This window comes from Nematolebias whitei, chromosome 2 (assembly GCF_014905685.2).
Source record: "Nematolebias whitei isolate Nwh7 chromosome 2, NemWhi1, whole genome shotgun sequence".
In the NCBI taxonomy this organism is placed as follows: Eukaryota; Metazoa; Chordata; class Actinopteri; order Cyprinodontiformes; family Rivulidae; genus Nematolebias; species Nematolebias whitei.
Window position 1 is genome coordinate 2180178 of NC_056499.1, and position 17728 is coordinate 2197905.

The 17728-nt window shown below is 44.0% G+C and overlaps 1 protein-coding gene across 2 annotated transcripts in view; it reads right to left on the bottom strand.

The window, feature by feature from the left end:
• Positions 1-17728, bottom strand: part of LOC119422076 (tight junction protein ZO-1) — a gene marked incomplete at its 3' end in the record, with an annotated part of 133219 nt that overhangs the window by 5826 nt on the left and 109665 nt on the right. For both annotated transcript variants that reach the window (XM_037689422.1, XM_037689431.1), the window contains 15 exon segments: positions 226-308; positions 390-1193; positions 2253-2504; positions 3302-3652; positions 3732-3832; positions 6228-6438; positions 7282-7364; positions 9364-9390; positions 9930-10025; positions 11094-11278; positions 12541-12760; positions 12877-12985; positions 14192-14342; positions 14544-14649; positions 15409-15548. In XM_037689422.1, coding sequence (XP_037545350.1) covers positions 226-308; positions 390-1193; positions 2253-2504; positions 3302-3652; positions 3732-3832; positions 6228-6438; positions 7282-7364; positions 9364-9390; positions 9930-10025; positions 11094-11278; positions 12541-12760; positions 12877-12985; positions 14192-14342; positions 14544-14649; positions 15409-15548 — 2919 coding nt within the window.

The following is a 17728-nucleotide window of genomic DNA, read 5'->3' on the forward strand; positions in this document are numbered from 1 at the left end:
GGAGACCTGTCCAGGTGTCCCTGTGATGGACTGGAGACCTGTCCAGGGTGTCCCTGTGATGGACTGGAGACCTGTCCAGGGTGTCCCCTGCCTCTCGCACAGTGATGACTGGACATGGGCACCAGTGGCACCAGTGACCCCCGCGACCCGAAAAGGAAGAAGCGGGTAAAGACGATGGATGAACGGATGAACTTGCTGTCAGTGAAAATAGAAACGCAGGTTTACCTTAAGGTCTTCTCTTGATCCAGGTTGCTCAGAGAATTAGCTTTAGGGATCACTCCACCTGATTTCAGGGGTAACTCTCCAGCCTAAAACAGTAAAAGCAGCACAGTAAGTCTCTCTTTCTGTAACCCCAGATTACTGATGGGATTATTAGGTAACCCATTTACCCTGCTCCCAGATGAATCCCCTCCATCTCTGACTCGGTCCACGGACACAGAACGTTTGTTCTCAAACATCTTGACCCTCGTCAGGACCGACTGGGGCCGCATGGCGGGATCTTCCTCCTGACGCTCATCTCCGACAGGAGCAGGCTTTGGAGCTTCTCCAGGGGAGGGGGAGGGGGCTTCTGCTTTAGGAGGAGGTGTACGGCTGGTCTCAAAGTTCACAAGAGAAGGGTCGTACTGCTGAGGTTTGTAGCCCCTCAGCTGTGATGGGGCTCCCTGGTTATAGGCAGGTCGCTGGGCGGGGGGTTCTGGGGAGCGAGCAGCTGAGGGGTACGTGCCCAGGTGAGAATCCTGATCGTAACGCAGATCAGACCCTTGAGGAGGGGGTGGGAGGTCACTGTAGTGGACAGGTCCCTGACCTGCTGGTTTACCGTAACGAGGCCGCCCATCAAACCCCTGCTGAGGCGGGGGCTCGTCGTAGCGCAGAGGCGGGGTGTAATGCGGGTCAGGGCCGTCACTGTAAGGCGAGCGGCCATCATAAGCCTGGGCGTTAGCAGCAGGGGGTGACTGGCTGTAGGGGTTCCACTGCTGCTGGTCGTAGTGAGGCACGCTGTTTTCATAGAGCGGGACGTGATCGTTGCTCCGGTACTTTGGTTCCGTGTAACCGACCCCACCGCTGCTCACGTCATACCGACTGGGTGGGTGGTCATAATCTCTGTACGGCTGCTGAGGGCTGTAGTTCATCGGCTTCGTGCTGTTTGCCATTCTCCCTGCGTTGTCCACGCTATAGGGATCTTTCTGAAACATCTGCCAAACAACACAAAGAATGAGACTAAAACAGCTGCAGGCTCCTCTGACTGTTGCACAAACAGAAAATGTTGCAAAAGAACGAAACACACAAAAATCAGTTGAAGGATCAAACACTAAAAGCAAGTCCTTGAAAGTAATGGCAGGAGATTAACAGCAAGGGAAAGACCTGAAATAGAAACACTGAGAGGGAAGAGTTACTCGTCACATCATTTTGAGACAAATGGAAATCACAGCACAGCGAAAAGTTGCACAACCAACCAATCAATAAATCAATAAAACTGTGTACCACTCTTAACTCAATTACTGAAATCAAACAAAGCAGAAATAACCAACATTTAAAAGCTACACCAGAACACTGGGTTTTTATTTTAATGATCAAATGTGACAAAAGGAGCAAAATGTACTTTGTATTATAAATTGTTAAGTGTAAATTATGAATCTAATTTCAGATAATTAAACAAATACTTGTAACTGTGTCAGATGTGCAACTAGAAACACGATGGTGTCCCAGTGTGTTGGTGCAGTCGTAAAGAAATGTCCAGTCGTTTTACAGAAACAAGCACAGACTCGTAAATAAAGAACACGTTGAAGTTTTAGATCTGACAAGTAACCACAAACTTTCCATCCAGCTGTTAGCCGTCACTTTGCCAGATGTTGCTTAACGTACGCAGACTGAAACTTTTTGATATAAAGTGGTCAGAAAGTAAATGGTTACTTTTACAAAGAAACAATAGTTTCATTTTTGGTTTTAGTGTTGACAGAGCAGGAGGCAGACAAGTTGCAGCCATGCAAAGAAAAGCAACAGTTTCCACCGCCCTTCAGCACGAAGAGCATCAGCCACCAGCTCCAAGCTCACCGTTGTGGACCAGCACACGCACGTGCGCACACACACGCACACACACCTTTGTCTCTGTGGGCAGCACCTGATCAGCCGACATGCAGGGCAGAAAGAGAGAAAGAAGGTAGACAGGCAGCAGCAACACAGAAGATCAGCTGGGCCAGACCGAGCAGAGCCGAGCCGGGCCACGAAGCGTCCGCTGACCATCAGATGGATACCTTTGGTTCTGAACTGGCCAGTCCAGACTGTAGGGGTTCTGGTGTGATGCTCTTAGGGGCTAGCTCAGGGGTGAGCCTCCTGAGGGAGCCAGCCTGGTGGCTGGGGCTTGGCTTGCTGTAAGGGGCTGCAGGAGCATCATCGGGGCCCGGGGCCCCTACGGTTTTTACTGAAACATCCACAGCGGAGGGAAATGCCTCAACCAGGGGCTCTGCCTGCTGGGAGGCGCTAGGTGTGACAGCAGCTTCTGCTTTCTGTGAAGTGGTTCAGAAATGTTTAATAACACGTGCGGACATACGACGCTGCAGTTTTAACAAGTGCCTCAGCCCCTCTACAACCCTCTGACCGCTACGTCTACAAAACAACCCGTCTCCTGCTGAACAGCAGCTGCAGATCAGCAGGAGACATCGACAGGAATTAGCAGCAGGACAAGCTTTTGTTGTTAGACAAGACTAAATTGAGTTTAATGCTACGGTTTCAATACAGGAAGTGCGTCTCCTCTCTTCGTGTGACTGCCCACACAGAGGACAAAGGGTTTGTTAGCAGGTCCCAACTGCCTAACGAGTAATACTTGTACATTTCACGAGTACACTGCAGTAACACTGATATTTTCATCATGCACATAATACTTCCTAATGTCACGGCGTCTCGAACACAGTCCAACAAAGTGCACGCCGGCGAGTACAGACACTGATGAACAAACATCTGGGTGTTTTTTGACATGAACAGGCAGACTGTTGAGACACCTCGTGGTTTTTTATACAAGTCTCTTTTTCTCATCGTTTTAAAAATAAAAAAAATCACTAACAAACAGTCAATATAGAGGTATATAGATAAAATAGATATTGTAATAAATTATATATATATATTATGTTAAATACTGTGAGCACGAGTTTTCACTTTCTCACGGACGTTGTTTTGCAGCCGCTGACAGAGGAACTGTCAGAAGTTAAATAAAAACGTGACTTCAATAGCGCCTCCAGAAAACCCTTCTAACGCACACCACGTCCTCCAGACAACAGGGGAGACGTGCAGCTCTCAGAAACGCTACCTGCTGCGGCGCTGGTGCCTTGAACCCAGCTGGGTCGATGCGGTTCAAGGGGTCCGGCTGCGCTGGGTGCTGGAAACCAGCATAACCAGGAGGCTCCTGGATGACGGGCGGTTCTTCACGAACAGGTTCAGAAGAGCGGGTGATGGCGAGCTCAGCTGGAGGACCCACGTCGTCGTTGAGCGTTTCGTCCAGCTCTTGGTCAGTGTAGGCTCCTCCCTCTGTGTCCGTGTCCTCGTAGTCGGAGGTGTGCCGGCTGTCAGTGCTGTACATGGAATACTCACTACCTGGTGCCGACAGGTAGGACAGGCGGTCGTCATGGATGTCCAGGTCGTCCTCAGCTGCGCCGTCCGCCTGAGAAGAACACAACATGGGAGAAAGTAAATAGCAGAGTAAACAGCTGTTGTTGTTGTTGTTGTTGTGCATGTCGTACCTTTCCTTCTGAAACCCACACCAACTGGTTCTGCTGCTGCTGGATCAACTCCTTCAGGGCTCCAAACCAACCATCGTTCATGCTGTTCAAGTTGATGGTCGCTAAACGCACACAGACCACAGCAATTCATCACAAACTACCAGCCCAACGAACAACAGACGTCATTAAATACAAACACCAAGAGCAACTAAAACATCATTAAAAAATTTAAATGCTCACTTTGTGGCGTTTTCTTAAAGAAATTAAAAAACAAGGAGTTTGGAGACGCGCACTGTGACGACCATTTCTCCAGGGACCCGATAAATATGACCAAACTACTGAAAAGTGAAATGTAATATTTTTATAAAGATCACAAATAAATTATGTTTTTATGTCGAAAGTTCTCTGACGAAGTCAAACAGAAGAAATCTTTGTTTGTTTCCATCGATTGTAGTTTTGTTTCACTTCAGATGACTTTTCTCATCTCGACTTTAAACACAAAAACACAACAAAGTGAAGTCTGCTGGCGCCTCATAAAGTTAATAACTTACTTTTTATGTATTTGAATGTTTCTGTCCAGTGACCTGAGACGACTTCTCTTGTGTCTTGGTGCTTTTTAAACAAACTGAATTAAGTTTTATATTTTCTCCAGCAGACACTAGAAAAGGAAACATCCTAACGAGCATCGTTGACAAATATCAACTCATTTTACGGCCGAAACCAGAAGTTTACATACACTACTTAAAAAGACACGTGCACTTCTTTTACACCGACGTGAAATCAAATAAACTTTTCCCGTTTTAGGCCAATTAGGATTACCAACTTTTTGTTCTATTTACAAAATGCCAAAAATAATGAATGAGATTTTTTTAAGGCAATTTTTATTACTTTCTTCAAAGTCAAAAGTTTAAATACACTAAGATTACTACGTCTTTAAACAATTTGAGACGTTTGATGTCGTGTCTTTGGAAGCTTCCGATTGGTTTATTGATAAGCTCTGCGTTAATCAGAGACACACCTGTGGGTGTCATTTAAGGAACACCTGAAACACGCTGCTTCCTTGTCATGGAGTGAACGCTCCGGGTCATTGTCCATTTGGAAGACCCGTTTACAGCCAAGCTTCAACTTCCTGGTTGATGTCTTGAGATGTTGCTTCAGTATTTCCACATATTGCTCTTTCCTCATGATGCCATCTAGTTTGTGAAGTGCACCAGTCCCTCCTGCAGCAAAACAGCCCCACAACATAATGCTGCCGCCCCCGTGTTTCACAGTCAGGACGGTTTCCTCCAAACAGTTCAGTTTTAGTTTCTTCAGACCACAGGACATGTCTCCAGAAGCTACAGTCTTTGTCCCTGTGTACAAACATGAATCTGTTGATGTTTATTCTGAAGTACTGGCTTCTTCCTGGCAGAGGGTCCATAGTTTCACTGTGGGTAATGACTCTGACCAGCTTCAGCCAGCACCTTCACCGCGTCTTTTGTTCTTGGGTTGAGCTGCACATCTTGGACGTTCATCTGTGGGACACGGAACCCGTGTCCTTCCTGAGCCGTCTGATGGCTGGACATTCCCATCTTGTTTGTACTCGTGCCTAATTGTTTGTACAGATGAACGCGGCACCTTCAGGCATCTGGAAGCTGCACCCAAGGATGAACCAGACCTGAGCACGTCCACAATTCTCCTCCTGATATGATGGATGATTTATTTAGACCAGGGGTGTCAAAAAAAAAGGGAGGGCCAAAATTAAAACCTTTTTCAAACTAAGGTTTCAGAATCAACATTAACTCAAGTTCGAAACCAACATCTTTTCTTGGTTGCAGGTTCCTCAACAGGAGTTTGACTGGTCTCACTCTCTGTTGAACTTTTGACATCATAATCAAAGACTACTGAAAACAATAAATAAAGTCATAAATGTACTTTACATTTAAAATAACATGTGGGGGGCCGGACAAGATGTCAACGAGGACACATTTGGCCCACGGGCCTCGAGTTTTAGACACTCCCATGATGTTACACAAGGAAGCGGCGTGTTTCAGGTGTTCCTTAAACGACACCCACAGGTGGATTAACTCAGCTTATCAATAAACCAATCGGAAGCTTCCAAAGACACAACATCAAATGTCTCAAATTGTTTAAAGACGTAGTAATCTCAGTGTATGTAAACTTTTGACTTTGAAGTAATAAAAATTGCCTTAAAACATTCTCAATCATTATTGTGGCATTTTGTAAATAGAAACAATTCTGGTAATTCTAATTGGCCTAAAACGGGAAAAGTTTATCCTGATTTAACGTCAGACAGTGTGAAAAAAGTGCACGTGTCTTTCTAAGTAGTGTATGTAAACTTCTGACTGTACATGCAAGTCTAAATTTCCAAGTTATCCATGAACATCTAACAGAAAAAGAGGTTTCGATTCACCTCGCTGGCTTCAAGTTATCCTCCAGTGAAGTCCTGAGTTTGTGTGAAAATGCAGTTTCCGTTGGCCACAGCATCTCGTGTAGTGACGCTACACATGAACTTACTGGTAAAGAGGTGGACGTTGTTCTTCCTCAACTTGAGGGCTCGTTCATAAAGCTTCCTCGCGCTCTTCCTAGACTCAGGGCAGAGCCTGGTCCTCATGTTCTTCACACCCTGCTTGCTGTCTGGGTTGAGAAACGCCACAATGGGATACCACTGAGCATAGTTCAGGCGGTCCACTGCGTTAGGGGTGATGTCCAGAACTGCATGCTTGTCCTTCAGGTGCAGAAAAGCAAAAACGTGCGTTCAGTCAACCTTTATTCCTACAGTTAGTCCCGCTGAGCCTCGAGGACTCTTTTACAAGAGAGACCTGATTTAACAAAGAGTGACGACAACAGTGGATGATCATAACATAAATATAAATCGAAAACGTAAATGGAAGAAAATTATTATTTTTTAAAACAGCTAGGTTGTAAAGTGACGTAGAAAACTAACAACAGGAACATCTGCAGGAACTGAACAGATGTTTGAAGTCACTTAGAGAGGTCAAAGGTCGAGAGCTTCAGATGTTTTTACAAGATATTCCAGGAAACAGGAGCGGAGTAGGAGAAGGTCCTTTTGTCTAGTTCAGTCCTCACTGAGGGAACACTGCAGGTAATGATGTCCTGAGAGCGCACGCTGTAGCTGCACTCACACAGAGACATGTAGGAGGAGATGTATGAAGGCAGCAGACCAAGAAGTGATTTAAAGATGGAAATGTACCAGTGGGAGAGTCTGTGTGAAGTTAATGGTGACCAGTTAACCAGTGAATACTGGGTGCAGTGGTGGGTACAGCAGTTACAGCACGTGCTTTAAATATGCGCATGTTCCATGTTTTGGGCTGTTGAGGTTTTAAAAATGTCGTAACAACAAGCTAACATGAAGTGCTGCTCCTGTATTTAGCTCAGGCATTTGTTTGGATTTCTTTCTGAAGACTCAACTGAGGATCACAAGTGTTGACCAGAGGAACCCCCACCAGAGGGCAGCAGTGAGCTGTGAACAGATCAGGTCCACTTCCCAGGCTTCAGTCATCAACACATTTCATGACACACCTTATGTTTGCTAATCAGTTTGACTCACTCTGTCGATGATCTGTTTGATGGTGTGCAGGCGAATGATGCCGGAGCTTTTCACGTCGGTTCCTGCGTCCCTCGGTTCGCTCTCTGTGGAAGCCAAATGGACCGTCAGCGCCTCGCACAAGCACAAGACCAAACACAATAAACACAGGCTGCGCCCTAATTAGACATCTTTGTAGCGTGCAGTTGTCAACTCCCATAAATAGAAAGAACAACAATCATTGCACTGTAGGAGAGGACAAGTGCACGTTCATGAAAACGGCCAGATAAAACAAAACGAGGACAGCAGCAACTTCATGCAACAAAAATGTACTTTTGGTTGGAATTAGGTGGAAATCAGTGTTTAATAAATGTTTGTGCTCACGTGCACACAGCAGCGTAAATAATGGTGCAGGAAATGTGTTACGTGTGTAAGAGTGATATTAAATGCACATGAGCAAGATGGTCATTTGGGATTATTGAGAATACAGAATCACTGTAAAGCCTCGGGGATTTGTGCAAGAATGTGAAGAGGGGTTTGTAATTCAAACAAAGATAAGCAACGGCTTCCTGCCTCGAAACACAAAGTGCAAAAGAGCGCACTCGTCACAGAACGCCCCGTTCAGCCAGGACTGAAACGCATGAGGCCAAGGCCCAGTTTGTTAAAGGAGCTAAGAACTGGAAACGCTGTTTTACATGATAATCCAGATGTTTAGCAAAGAGCAAATAAATACAGCCATGCACAGAGACGTTCAAGCGTACGCAGCAATACTTAGTTTGTAGTCTGACCTTTCCTTCATTAGGATGATTGGAGATTTCAAAACTCCACTTTAATTTTACTTTGGCAAAGAATTGTTTTTCCTAATGAACGCTCGACGAGTGAAGAACTTATTTACAGACGCTCGTCTATTTTTTCCAGATTATTGTCAGAAATTTGCTAATGTTTTTAAACCCACGTTATAGTTAGGGTTCCTACACATTTTCTATTTTTAAAGGGACATACTTCTCCAGGCTAAGTGTTGTTAATATGGTCGGATATAAAGATATTTTTTCTTTAAAAAGCTGAAACTTCTATTACAATATGAACCAAAAGAGGACGTCATGGTCATTTTATCTTTAACATCTAATGTGAAAGAAAAAAATACTTCTACAGTTTGATATTATTTTCTAAAAAAAATACAAATGCTCAGATTTTCAGGGCTCATTTCTTTTTTCATACTTATCCAGACTTGGAAAATAATAAAATCAACATCCATACAGTTGTAGACATTTGAAGACTGCACAGGAACTCTGTATCGTGCACTTCAGGGCTTTCAACAACTATCATGGGAACAACTATTAAAAAATTAATAATTAAATGGATGAATGCAAACAATGTGATATAAGACTCGAGGAAAAACAAGTTGCCAGCTTTATTACAGGCTTTCATATTAATATAATCACAATTTTATTTATTTTTAAATAATGTAAGTTATGGGCAAATACACACACACACTTTAAAAAAGTATAAATATTCTTGACAAATTGAGTATTTCTAGCCTTGTAACTGCTGCCAGTCCTTTGTTACAGTGGGGGCACGATGTTGTTAAGTTCATTAAAACCTGAGTTGTGTTACGATGCACGCAGCTCCACATGCAGCTTCTGTGGTTTTATCTTTGAATCTTAAAATGGGTATTAAGGAGGGGAATACCACTTAATTTAATAGTGATCTTATATTTCTGTCCTGGGGAAATGTTTTTAATATTCTCCACTGCATTTTGTATACATTTTATTTGTCCACATATGACCGAGTTACAAAACAAACTGTTTTCTCACCCAAAAAGTTTAAAGTTTGTTTCGATTTGTGTGGAACAGCAGCCGAGTGTCGAAATGAGAACGTGTTTCTGCTTCGTTGAATTTTAAACCTCCATCGTTCTTGCATGGACAGAGGAAGAATGTTCAAATTTAAATTTAAATTAAGTGTTATTCCCCTAAATGCATTGACCAAGCAACGGCTAGAGTTTAAACATGAACAGAATAGGGCACTATGCACCAAACACTTAATAGATCATCTGCCATTTACTGAACAAAACATAAGAAAATGAATCTGATGCAGTCAGTGACGTACTTTCCCCTCCTTGCTGCTGCTGTGTTTCTGAAAAGAAAGTACAGTTACATAAACATCAGTGGAGTTGTGCAAATGAACATTAAGGGATGGAAACACTGTGGGCGTGAGCTCAACGTGCGCTTGGGTGTGCACTTTAAAACAAGTGAAATCGAAAAGTGTTCAAGCAACAACCTCTTATTTAAGATGGCTGAGATTTGAATGAATACGAGGAAACAGATGAGGACTAAAACTAAGGCCGAGATCGTTTCGTCATTGGACTCGGTGTGACCTCGAGTTGGAACAAGACGCTGAACCACTGAGGACAAACGGTGAACAAGACACTTTGGCCTCCCAGAAACTGAATCATTCACAACCATGAACTTTGTCAGTTTCTGCAGAAACGCTGAGCAACACGAGGACGGCACAGACGAGTCAGCTCCATGTTTTTATCTGCAAACCAGTCTCAAGAAGATTTGATGCTGGGAATAAACCGCCTGCTTTCACCTGTGTGCAACAGGTGAGCTCAAACTCTGCTCTCAATCCAACGTTTGACGCACGGCATGAACATTCGACACATGATTACTTACTCGCTAGTTCAAAAACGTGCGGCTCCTCTCTGGCTAACTTCTCTCTGGCCACGTCAGCGATGGGCCCAAAGACGACCACCGGCCTCAAGAAGCCGGCTGGAACGAGACCACAGCGTTAAATGCAGGTTCAACGATGCAGCGGGAGGAGGAAAAACAAACCACACCCAGTTAGAAAACTGCAACACATCTGGTTTTTACTTCATTAAAAAAGTTGTGAATTTGAACCAGCAGCCTTTTCCTCGATTTAAGTGTAAAACATGTAAAACACCAAACATTTACACGGCCTGCAGTGAACAGGTGCTCATCTCAAAACATGAGACCGACGTGAAAAAGTTTCAGTTTTCATGTCAATCCTTCCAGAAAGTGAAACTCGCTTATAGATTTACTACACTGTGAAATATTTCAAGCCTTTACTTCTTATAGTTTTCATGATTGTGACTTAAAAACTAAACTCAGTGTCTCAGAAAACGAGAACATTGTGAGAAGGTTCAAGAGTGTAAACTCCTGGTGTCATCAGCTGATGGACTCCTGGACACCAGCGACAAACGTCTCACTCCTCATGTCCAGCCACTCCTGAACCAGAGACATCAGAAGCGTCTTACCTGCTGAGGACACAAAGACCTGGACTGTCTCTCCATGGTCCAATGTCCTATTTTCAGATTGAATGTCATTTATAAATGAAGGTCTCAGAGTCTGGAGGAAGAGAGGTCCAGAATCCACGTTGTTGAATTCAGAGTGACGTTTCCACAGTCAGTGATGGTTTGGGTCCATGTCCTCTGCTGGTGCTGGTCCAGTGATGGTTTGGGTCCGTGTCCTCTGCTGGTGCTGGTCCAGTGGGTTTTCTTAAGTCCACAGTCCATGCAGCATCTGGCAGGACATTTTAGAGACTTGGTTCTGCTGACGAGCTTCATGGAGAAACTGGTTTAATTTTCCAGCAGGACTCGGCTCCTGCCCACACTAACTGGAACCAGAAGCTGTGGATGATTCTCATTTTATGAGACTCTGAGTTTATAATCATCAAAATCACAAGAAATAAAGGCTTGAAATACTTTGATGAATCTATACGAGTTCCACTTTCTGGAATGACCGACACAAAACTGAACTTTTTCATGATGTTCCAACTTTTTAAGATGCACCGAACTGCCTTGGCCTCTGGACTCGTACCTTCCCGCAGCACAACCCTCTCATAGGCGGGGAACTTGGTCTGAACCGGCTGGGCTGACAGGTCCTCCCTGCTTTTACGCAAATTCCTTTTGGAGCTTCTCAAACCTCTGAATCTCCAGAAGTCGGCTCTGTCGCCCCCCGGTGTTTTAGGAAGGGTGTACTGCACGCTGGACAGCTGCTCAGCTCTGGACAGCAAGGAGAGGGTAAAAAGGTTTCGGGTTAAGCATCGAGGATAAAATAATAATTTTAATGTAAAGACATTTTGCTAATTATGATTTTAAACTGGGCTCAATTCCATGTTTAGATGACCTGTAAGAGAAACAGCCTTTCACCATCTGCAAACCAGGGGCTCAAAATAAAACCAGTACTTTTGTACAACGGTGAGTACGATAAACGCTTGAATCAACATCAGGTTTCTACAAGTTATGGGAATAAATTACTGCACGTAGATCAATAACATTTACGAGCCAAAAGACAAAACCCTCAAGGATCGGAGGTAAACGAGCAAAAGTAAATGGTTTTGAGTGATTTCAACCTTCCTGCTTATTTTGAAAATATTACACTGTGAGAGTATTCAGTACCGTTACACAAGCGGGGCGCCCCGCCCCGTCAACAGAACTGAGCGCCCCGCCCCCTCAACAGAACCGAGCGCCCCGCCCCGTCAACAGAACCGAGCGCCCCGCCCCGCCAACAGAACCGAGCGCCTCGCCCCCTCAACAGAACCGAGCGCCCCGCCCCCTCAACAGAACCGAGCGCCCCGCCCCGTCAACAGAACCGAGCGCCCCGCCCCGTCAACAGAACCGAGCGCCCCGCCCCGTCAACAGAACAGAGCGCCCCGCCCCGTCAACAGAACCGAGCGCCCCGCCCTGTCAAAAGAACTGAGCGCCCCGCCTACCGAACCGTGCGCGCCCCCACACCCTGAAGCATTCACCCTCTGAGTCACAAAAACCCGCCTCCAAGAGCGGTTTGCTGTGCATATACAGCGCCCAGGTGTGTCGAAGGAAAATGTTATTCAGCGGCAGAAAGCTCAGCAGCCTGTCAAATAAAATACTAAAATTAAATTAAAAATACATAAATTAGCTGCTCCCGTGTATAAACTGCAGAGTCCAACGTGTGAGAAACACCAGAAATTACAGTAAATGTAATTAGCCGTTTAGAAAAACCAGCAAAGACACCGTGAATACAAAATTACACGAATATGTGAAATGCTGCTGCTCACATGAATAAAATTAAAATCCTGCCTAAATTGTTCTTTTCTAGTCTCAGACGAACAACAAAGTTTATACCGTGTTGCAGCGTGATCCTGGGGAACACGTTTCATTTCAGAATGTACTTGTACGTAGCTGAAATGACAATAAAACCTCCGACCCCTGTTCCACCCAATGTTTCCTCGTTCGGACCCAGAAGAAGCTGTGCAGGTATGAAAAGGCGTGACCAAATACGTCACCTGTTCTTGTTGGGGATGATGCCTCTTTCCACTTCCTGGTGGTTCTTGCCAATGCGAATGGCGAGCCAGGATCCCAGTTTGCCGTTGTAAAGCGTGTCCACTACGCGGAACACCTCGCCCTTGTTGAAGCTCAGTCCGTACGGAGATTCCTTTTCATATTCAAAGTGTGTCCGAATGTAAAAGGAGTCTCCTACGTCCGACTCAACGATCCTCCGGTACACTGAAATCAAACACGAGAACAGCTGGTGAGAAACGTGTTGTTATTCAGCAGGTGCTGGAGTGTGGGCCCGACATGTTTAAACTGCAAACAGAACATGAAGTACTGTCGTCGCTCACCGTCTTTTTTCTGCTGGGCCAGAATGTCAACGATGTCTCCTTTAGGGAGATCCAACAGAAACAACACGGCCTCTTCTCTGATGATGTTTGCAAAGTCCACGTTATTCACCTAGACATGGAAAAGGATAATCAAGTAACTCGTGTGCTTCAGGACTAGTGTTGCATCACACCTTTACAGGTTTTTAATGTTTTAAATAAAAACTGTAAAGTTGAACAAACTTCATGCTCATTTTTCTGATATTACAAATGTTAATTGTTTCCATTGAAAACATCTCAACAGGAGCAGTTTGCAGTCCAACTCCAGCAGCACTCCCGTCTCCTGCTGCCGTCCTGAACACAATAACTGCTGTTTATTGACTCTGCTTGAGGAGGAGCAGGGGAATCAGAAACACATGGACCAGGTCACTAAACCTCAAAAAGACACCTTTATCCTTCCCAGAAACAGGTTTCTTTATCTCCACTAGCACACCATGACCAAAGGGAAACCACCCAAGGTGGAAAACAATGTCCTGGAAGTGTTTCAGATGTTTGTACAGTCCAGAGAGCACATGGGCGCAGAATGAGAGAAAGCAGAAACGCACTTTAAGCTTTGGAGGGGAAGAAACAAACTAATTGATTTGTTTGTTTATTGGATAAACAGTTTGTAAACGTTATTTCAATGAAAAGGTCTATAATTAAACATCCTGCTCCTGTTACAGGTCAAAGTTCACCTTTACGGTCGTAGAGCAGGTTTAAGACTGGATCCAGCTCTGGCACAAAGAGGGCTTCCATCATTTCATCTGCAAAGTTAAACTAGTGTTCAGTGAAACAGTCAGTCCACTGTTGTGAGGTCAGAAGTCCAAGAATGACCTCCACTGTGTCTTCACGTTAGAAACAAAGAGTTGGACGTGAGTCGCAGCTGGAACGACTCACAAACTGAAAGACGCATTGTTTCCCTAGATCTTTGCTCGTGCTGAAGTACGACAGTGGCTGTTCACAGCTTCTTTACTTATAATCTGTGACAGTGCAGGAAGCAACTTCTTGTTTACTTTGAACTAAACAAACACCACATGTTCCCACTGCAACCACATGAGAGTGGGAACATGTGGAAGGTGCTTTCTGTTGTAGACGCCTCTGAAATACAGTCGGTGTGCATTTCAGGTTTACATGTGAAAATGAAAAGACTCGAGCACATACGGGTGAGAAACATCAAATGTGCAGTCCAGCAAAAAGGGTGTTTCTAAAGCCGTGTGCACTCACTCAAAGTGCACGCTGAGATGAAGTTACTGCCTTAAGAAAACAAGAGTCACGCTGCTCAACAGGGAGTGTAGCATACCCTGAGAATCTGGTCCCCCTCCTCCAGCCCCTCCCTGGCAGCTGGACTGTCCTCCAAAACTCCCGCCACAAATATTCCCACGTCGTTCCCTCCTGCTAGCCGCAAACCCACGCTCTCTCCCTTCTTGAACTTGACCAGCTTCATACTCGGCCTGCGGGAAACAAAACGTTTAAAACACGAGATAAACAGAGTGAAGACAGAAAGTCAGCAACTAAAGGATTTTAAAAAATCATTCCAAGTGACCCAAGAGACAGCAGGTGGGTCAGGCGAGCACAACAATACGTGCACTCGATGTACTTTGCACTTCATGCTGTGAGGAAGAAAATAAAATGAAACAATCTGAAACATTTACCTAAGAATGCTGTCATCGTGAGCGGCACTGGGAACAGGAGCATCAGACGGGCTGACGGGCAGGTCCACGTCAGGCTGACCAGGCTGCGCATAAACCGGCTTCGGTTCTGCAACAAACAGAAATCACTGAGGAGAGCGTGATATTTAGACGCCTGCATCGGTCTTTATGGGAACACAACAAGATCCCAAATAAGAATCAGGAGAAGCTTTATTGTCATTGCACAGTTACGTACAACAAAACTACGTTGCGTGCAGCCGTCCTAAAGATGGACAGGTGTCCAGGGGCTGCAGCTTCTAAGAAGCGCTGCCATTAGATAAGAAAAAGGGACGACGGCATAAAGATATATATATATATATATATATATGTATATATATATAAAGATCTCACACCGTGTCCTTGATTTAGCATGGTTTAAGGTGTCAAAATGACGGTTTAAAATAAACTAAATCAACCTAAATGTTTGCTGTCATTGTTGCAGACACATTTTTCCCAGAAATATACAGAATTTTTTAATAGTATTTCTCAGAAAAATGCATAAAATTTAATTTATTCACAAAACAAAACAATTTATCTCAATCACAAGTTGATGCAAATTATTTGTTGAGTTTGCAAAATTAAATAATAAAGAGTTTTAAATAAAAAGTTTAGCTTTTTTTCTCCTTAAACAAACCTCTAGGAGTCACTCAGATAATAATTAATTAATTAATTAATTCCACCATTATTTACACAGGCTAGACCTAGCATACCTAAACCTAGCACATAATGTGTTTTACAGGCTGGGTAAATATACGGGCAGGTAAAAGTTTAGCACTAAAACAAGTTGCAACAAATAATCTTTAATATTGACAAGAAGTAGTTCCTCTACCAGGCAGCGGAGGCAACTGCTTGTCGTCTCTGGAGCTGGCCTGGTCACTGGCCTGAGACAAGACGCCATCATCAAAGCTTTTGACCGGCGTGGACATGCCTCCTGGTTTGGAAATGCGATCCTCGTCTCGACTTCGATGGCTAAAATAATTAAGGAAGCAAAGAGACAATTCAGTGCAAGAGGAAAGGCAGTAACCCAGAGAGAGTTGACGTCAATGCAATCCTGAAGTTTTGCATCGCTGCAAACTGGTGTCCTTTGTTTAGCAGTTCTGTCCTGTGCCGACCTTTGCAGGAAGAAAAAACAAAACCCCAAAGGAAACCGCATGAACCAAGAACTACGTCACATGACACATAGGAAAAAATGAGGGAAAATACAACAAGCAATGAAAAGAAGGGCGTGCATGCAGTTCTAAGGTGCGTGTCCATGTAGAAACTTCTCTTCGTTTGTGTTTTAATGTAGACTTTGCTCATTTTTGACTAAACATATTCTAAGCAGGAGTTTCCAGAGTTTCAAGCTTGTTCTAAACTGCAAAGCAAAATAAAACTGACATTATACAAGAAAATAACAGGCTCCGATTCAGACGTCTAACCCAAAACCTCTGAGTTTATTCCAGATTTCCACTTACCCTAAATAAATATGGAAAATGTGTGTGTGTGTGTGTGTGAGTCTAGCAAGTCATTCAATCTTCAATCAGAAAACTTTGCAGCTCAAGACAATGGACGAATTCCAATCTGATCACATGACTTGTTCTGATCACGACTTGTTCTGATCACGACTTGTTCTGATCACATGACTTGTTCTGATCACATGACTTGTTCTGATCACGACTTGTTCTGATCACGACTTGTTCTGATCACGACTTGTTCTGATCACATGACTTGTTCTGATCACATGACTTGTCCTGCCAGAGTAATTTTATTCAAAAGTGTTTGAAGGAGAATGTGGAGGTGGTGAAAGTAGCTCAAACTACCGTACACAACGTGCCTGTGTACGTTCACACAGACTATAGGAGGAAAAAAGACTTGGTCACCAATAAAACACAATAAACTCCAAGAGACAAATACAAAACAGTGCACACATTTCCATTTACACGCAGATGACTGTCACTTGTGGTCGAAGCCGACGGCCTTGCAGCTGCAGCACATTCAGCAGCAGCACTTCCCACTGCAGATGAGCATTTTCTCTGTCCCTGAACGTATTCGGCCGATCTAAAGACCATGCAGCTGTAAAATTGAAGACTTGTGTATTTCTTTGTGAGCAGAACGTATCAGCATCTTAGAAAAGGAAAGCTGTATCCTGGCACTGTTACAAAAGACACAAGAGGATGAAGTACTGAATGTTCAGCTCCTTGCAGTAGAACAGCATAAAAGAAAAGAAGCTACAACAATATCCTGATGCATGCTCAAACAATGTGCAACAGAAACTAGTTTTTCACTTCCTCACTTTAAAAGCGTGAGTACAAACAATCAACACATGGAAACTGAAGAGAAACGGCTGCACAGTGAGAGTCAGGGGCACAAAACGGTCTTCACTTCTCAACACAAGTCACTACAACCGGACGTCGTTTTAAAAATCAAATGTGAAAAGTGCTCGTTTTAATCTGGCGTACGAGCTGTGGAACAATGTGCAATTAAAAAAACAACAAGTTACTCACGCAAACGTATCTGTAAGTTGCACCATGATGGTTCCAGACGTGATCTTTTTCTTTATTTCTTGATAAACAGCAGAGTTACTGCAGACGATTCACTAACACACGCTTGATGAGACTTTTCAGACGATATGCTGCATTAAAACCTTCACTAATGTCCCGGTGAAAAGAACTCCCTAAAGCCTTTCAGCCACTCAGTTTCAGCCAATCAGCTTCAGCCAATCAGCTTCAGCCACTCAGCTTCAGCCAACCAGCTTCAGCCACTCAGCTTCAGCCACTCAGCTTCAGCCAATCAGCTTCAGCCAACCATCGAGCGTGAGCCACATGCACTGTGGGAAGTATGTCAAAGTCTTTCTACCCCCCCAAACAGGCAGACATTACAGCATGCCTTTACATCACTTCTCAGCTGGAACAAGACGCGTGAGACACAAGAATAAATATACTTGTTAGAATTACGTTCAACATCATGAGTGATCTTTAAAAAATTACAGTAAAAACAAACAAACTAATTTTAGTCTAAGTTTGGCAGCTTAATACTGCGAAAAGTAAACGGATATAAAAAGTGCTTGAAAAGCCCAAAGACACAAACTATGCTGCCGTTTAAAGGAAGTGTTCACTGATGCTGGAAGTAATCTGTGCAGCAGAAGTAATCTGTGCAGCAGAAGTAATCTG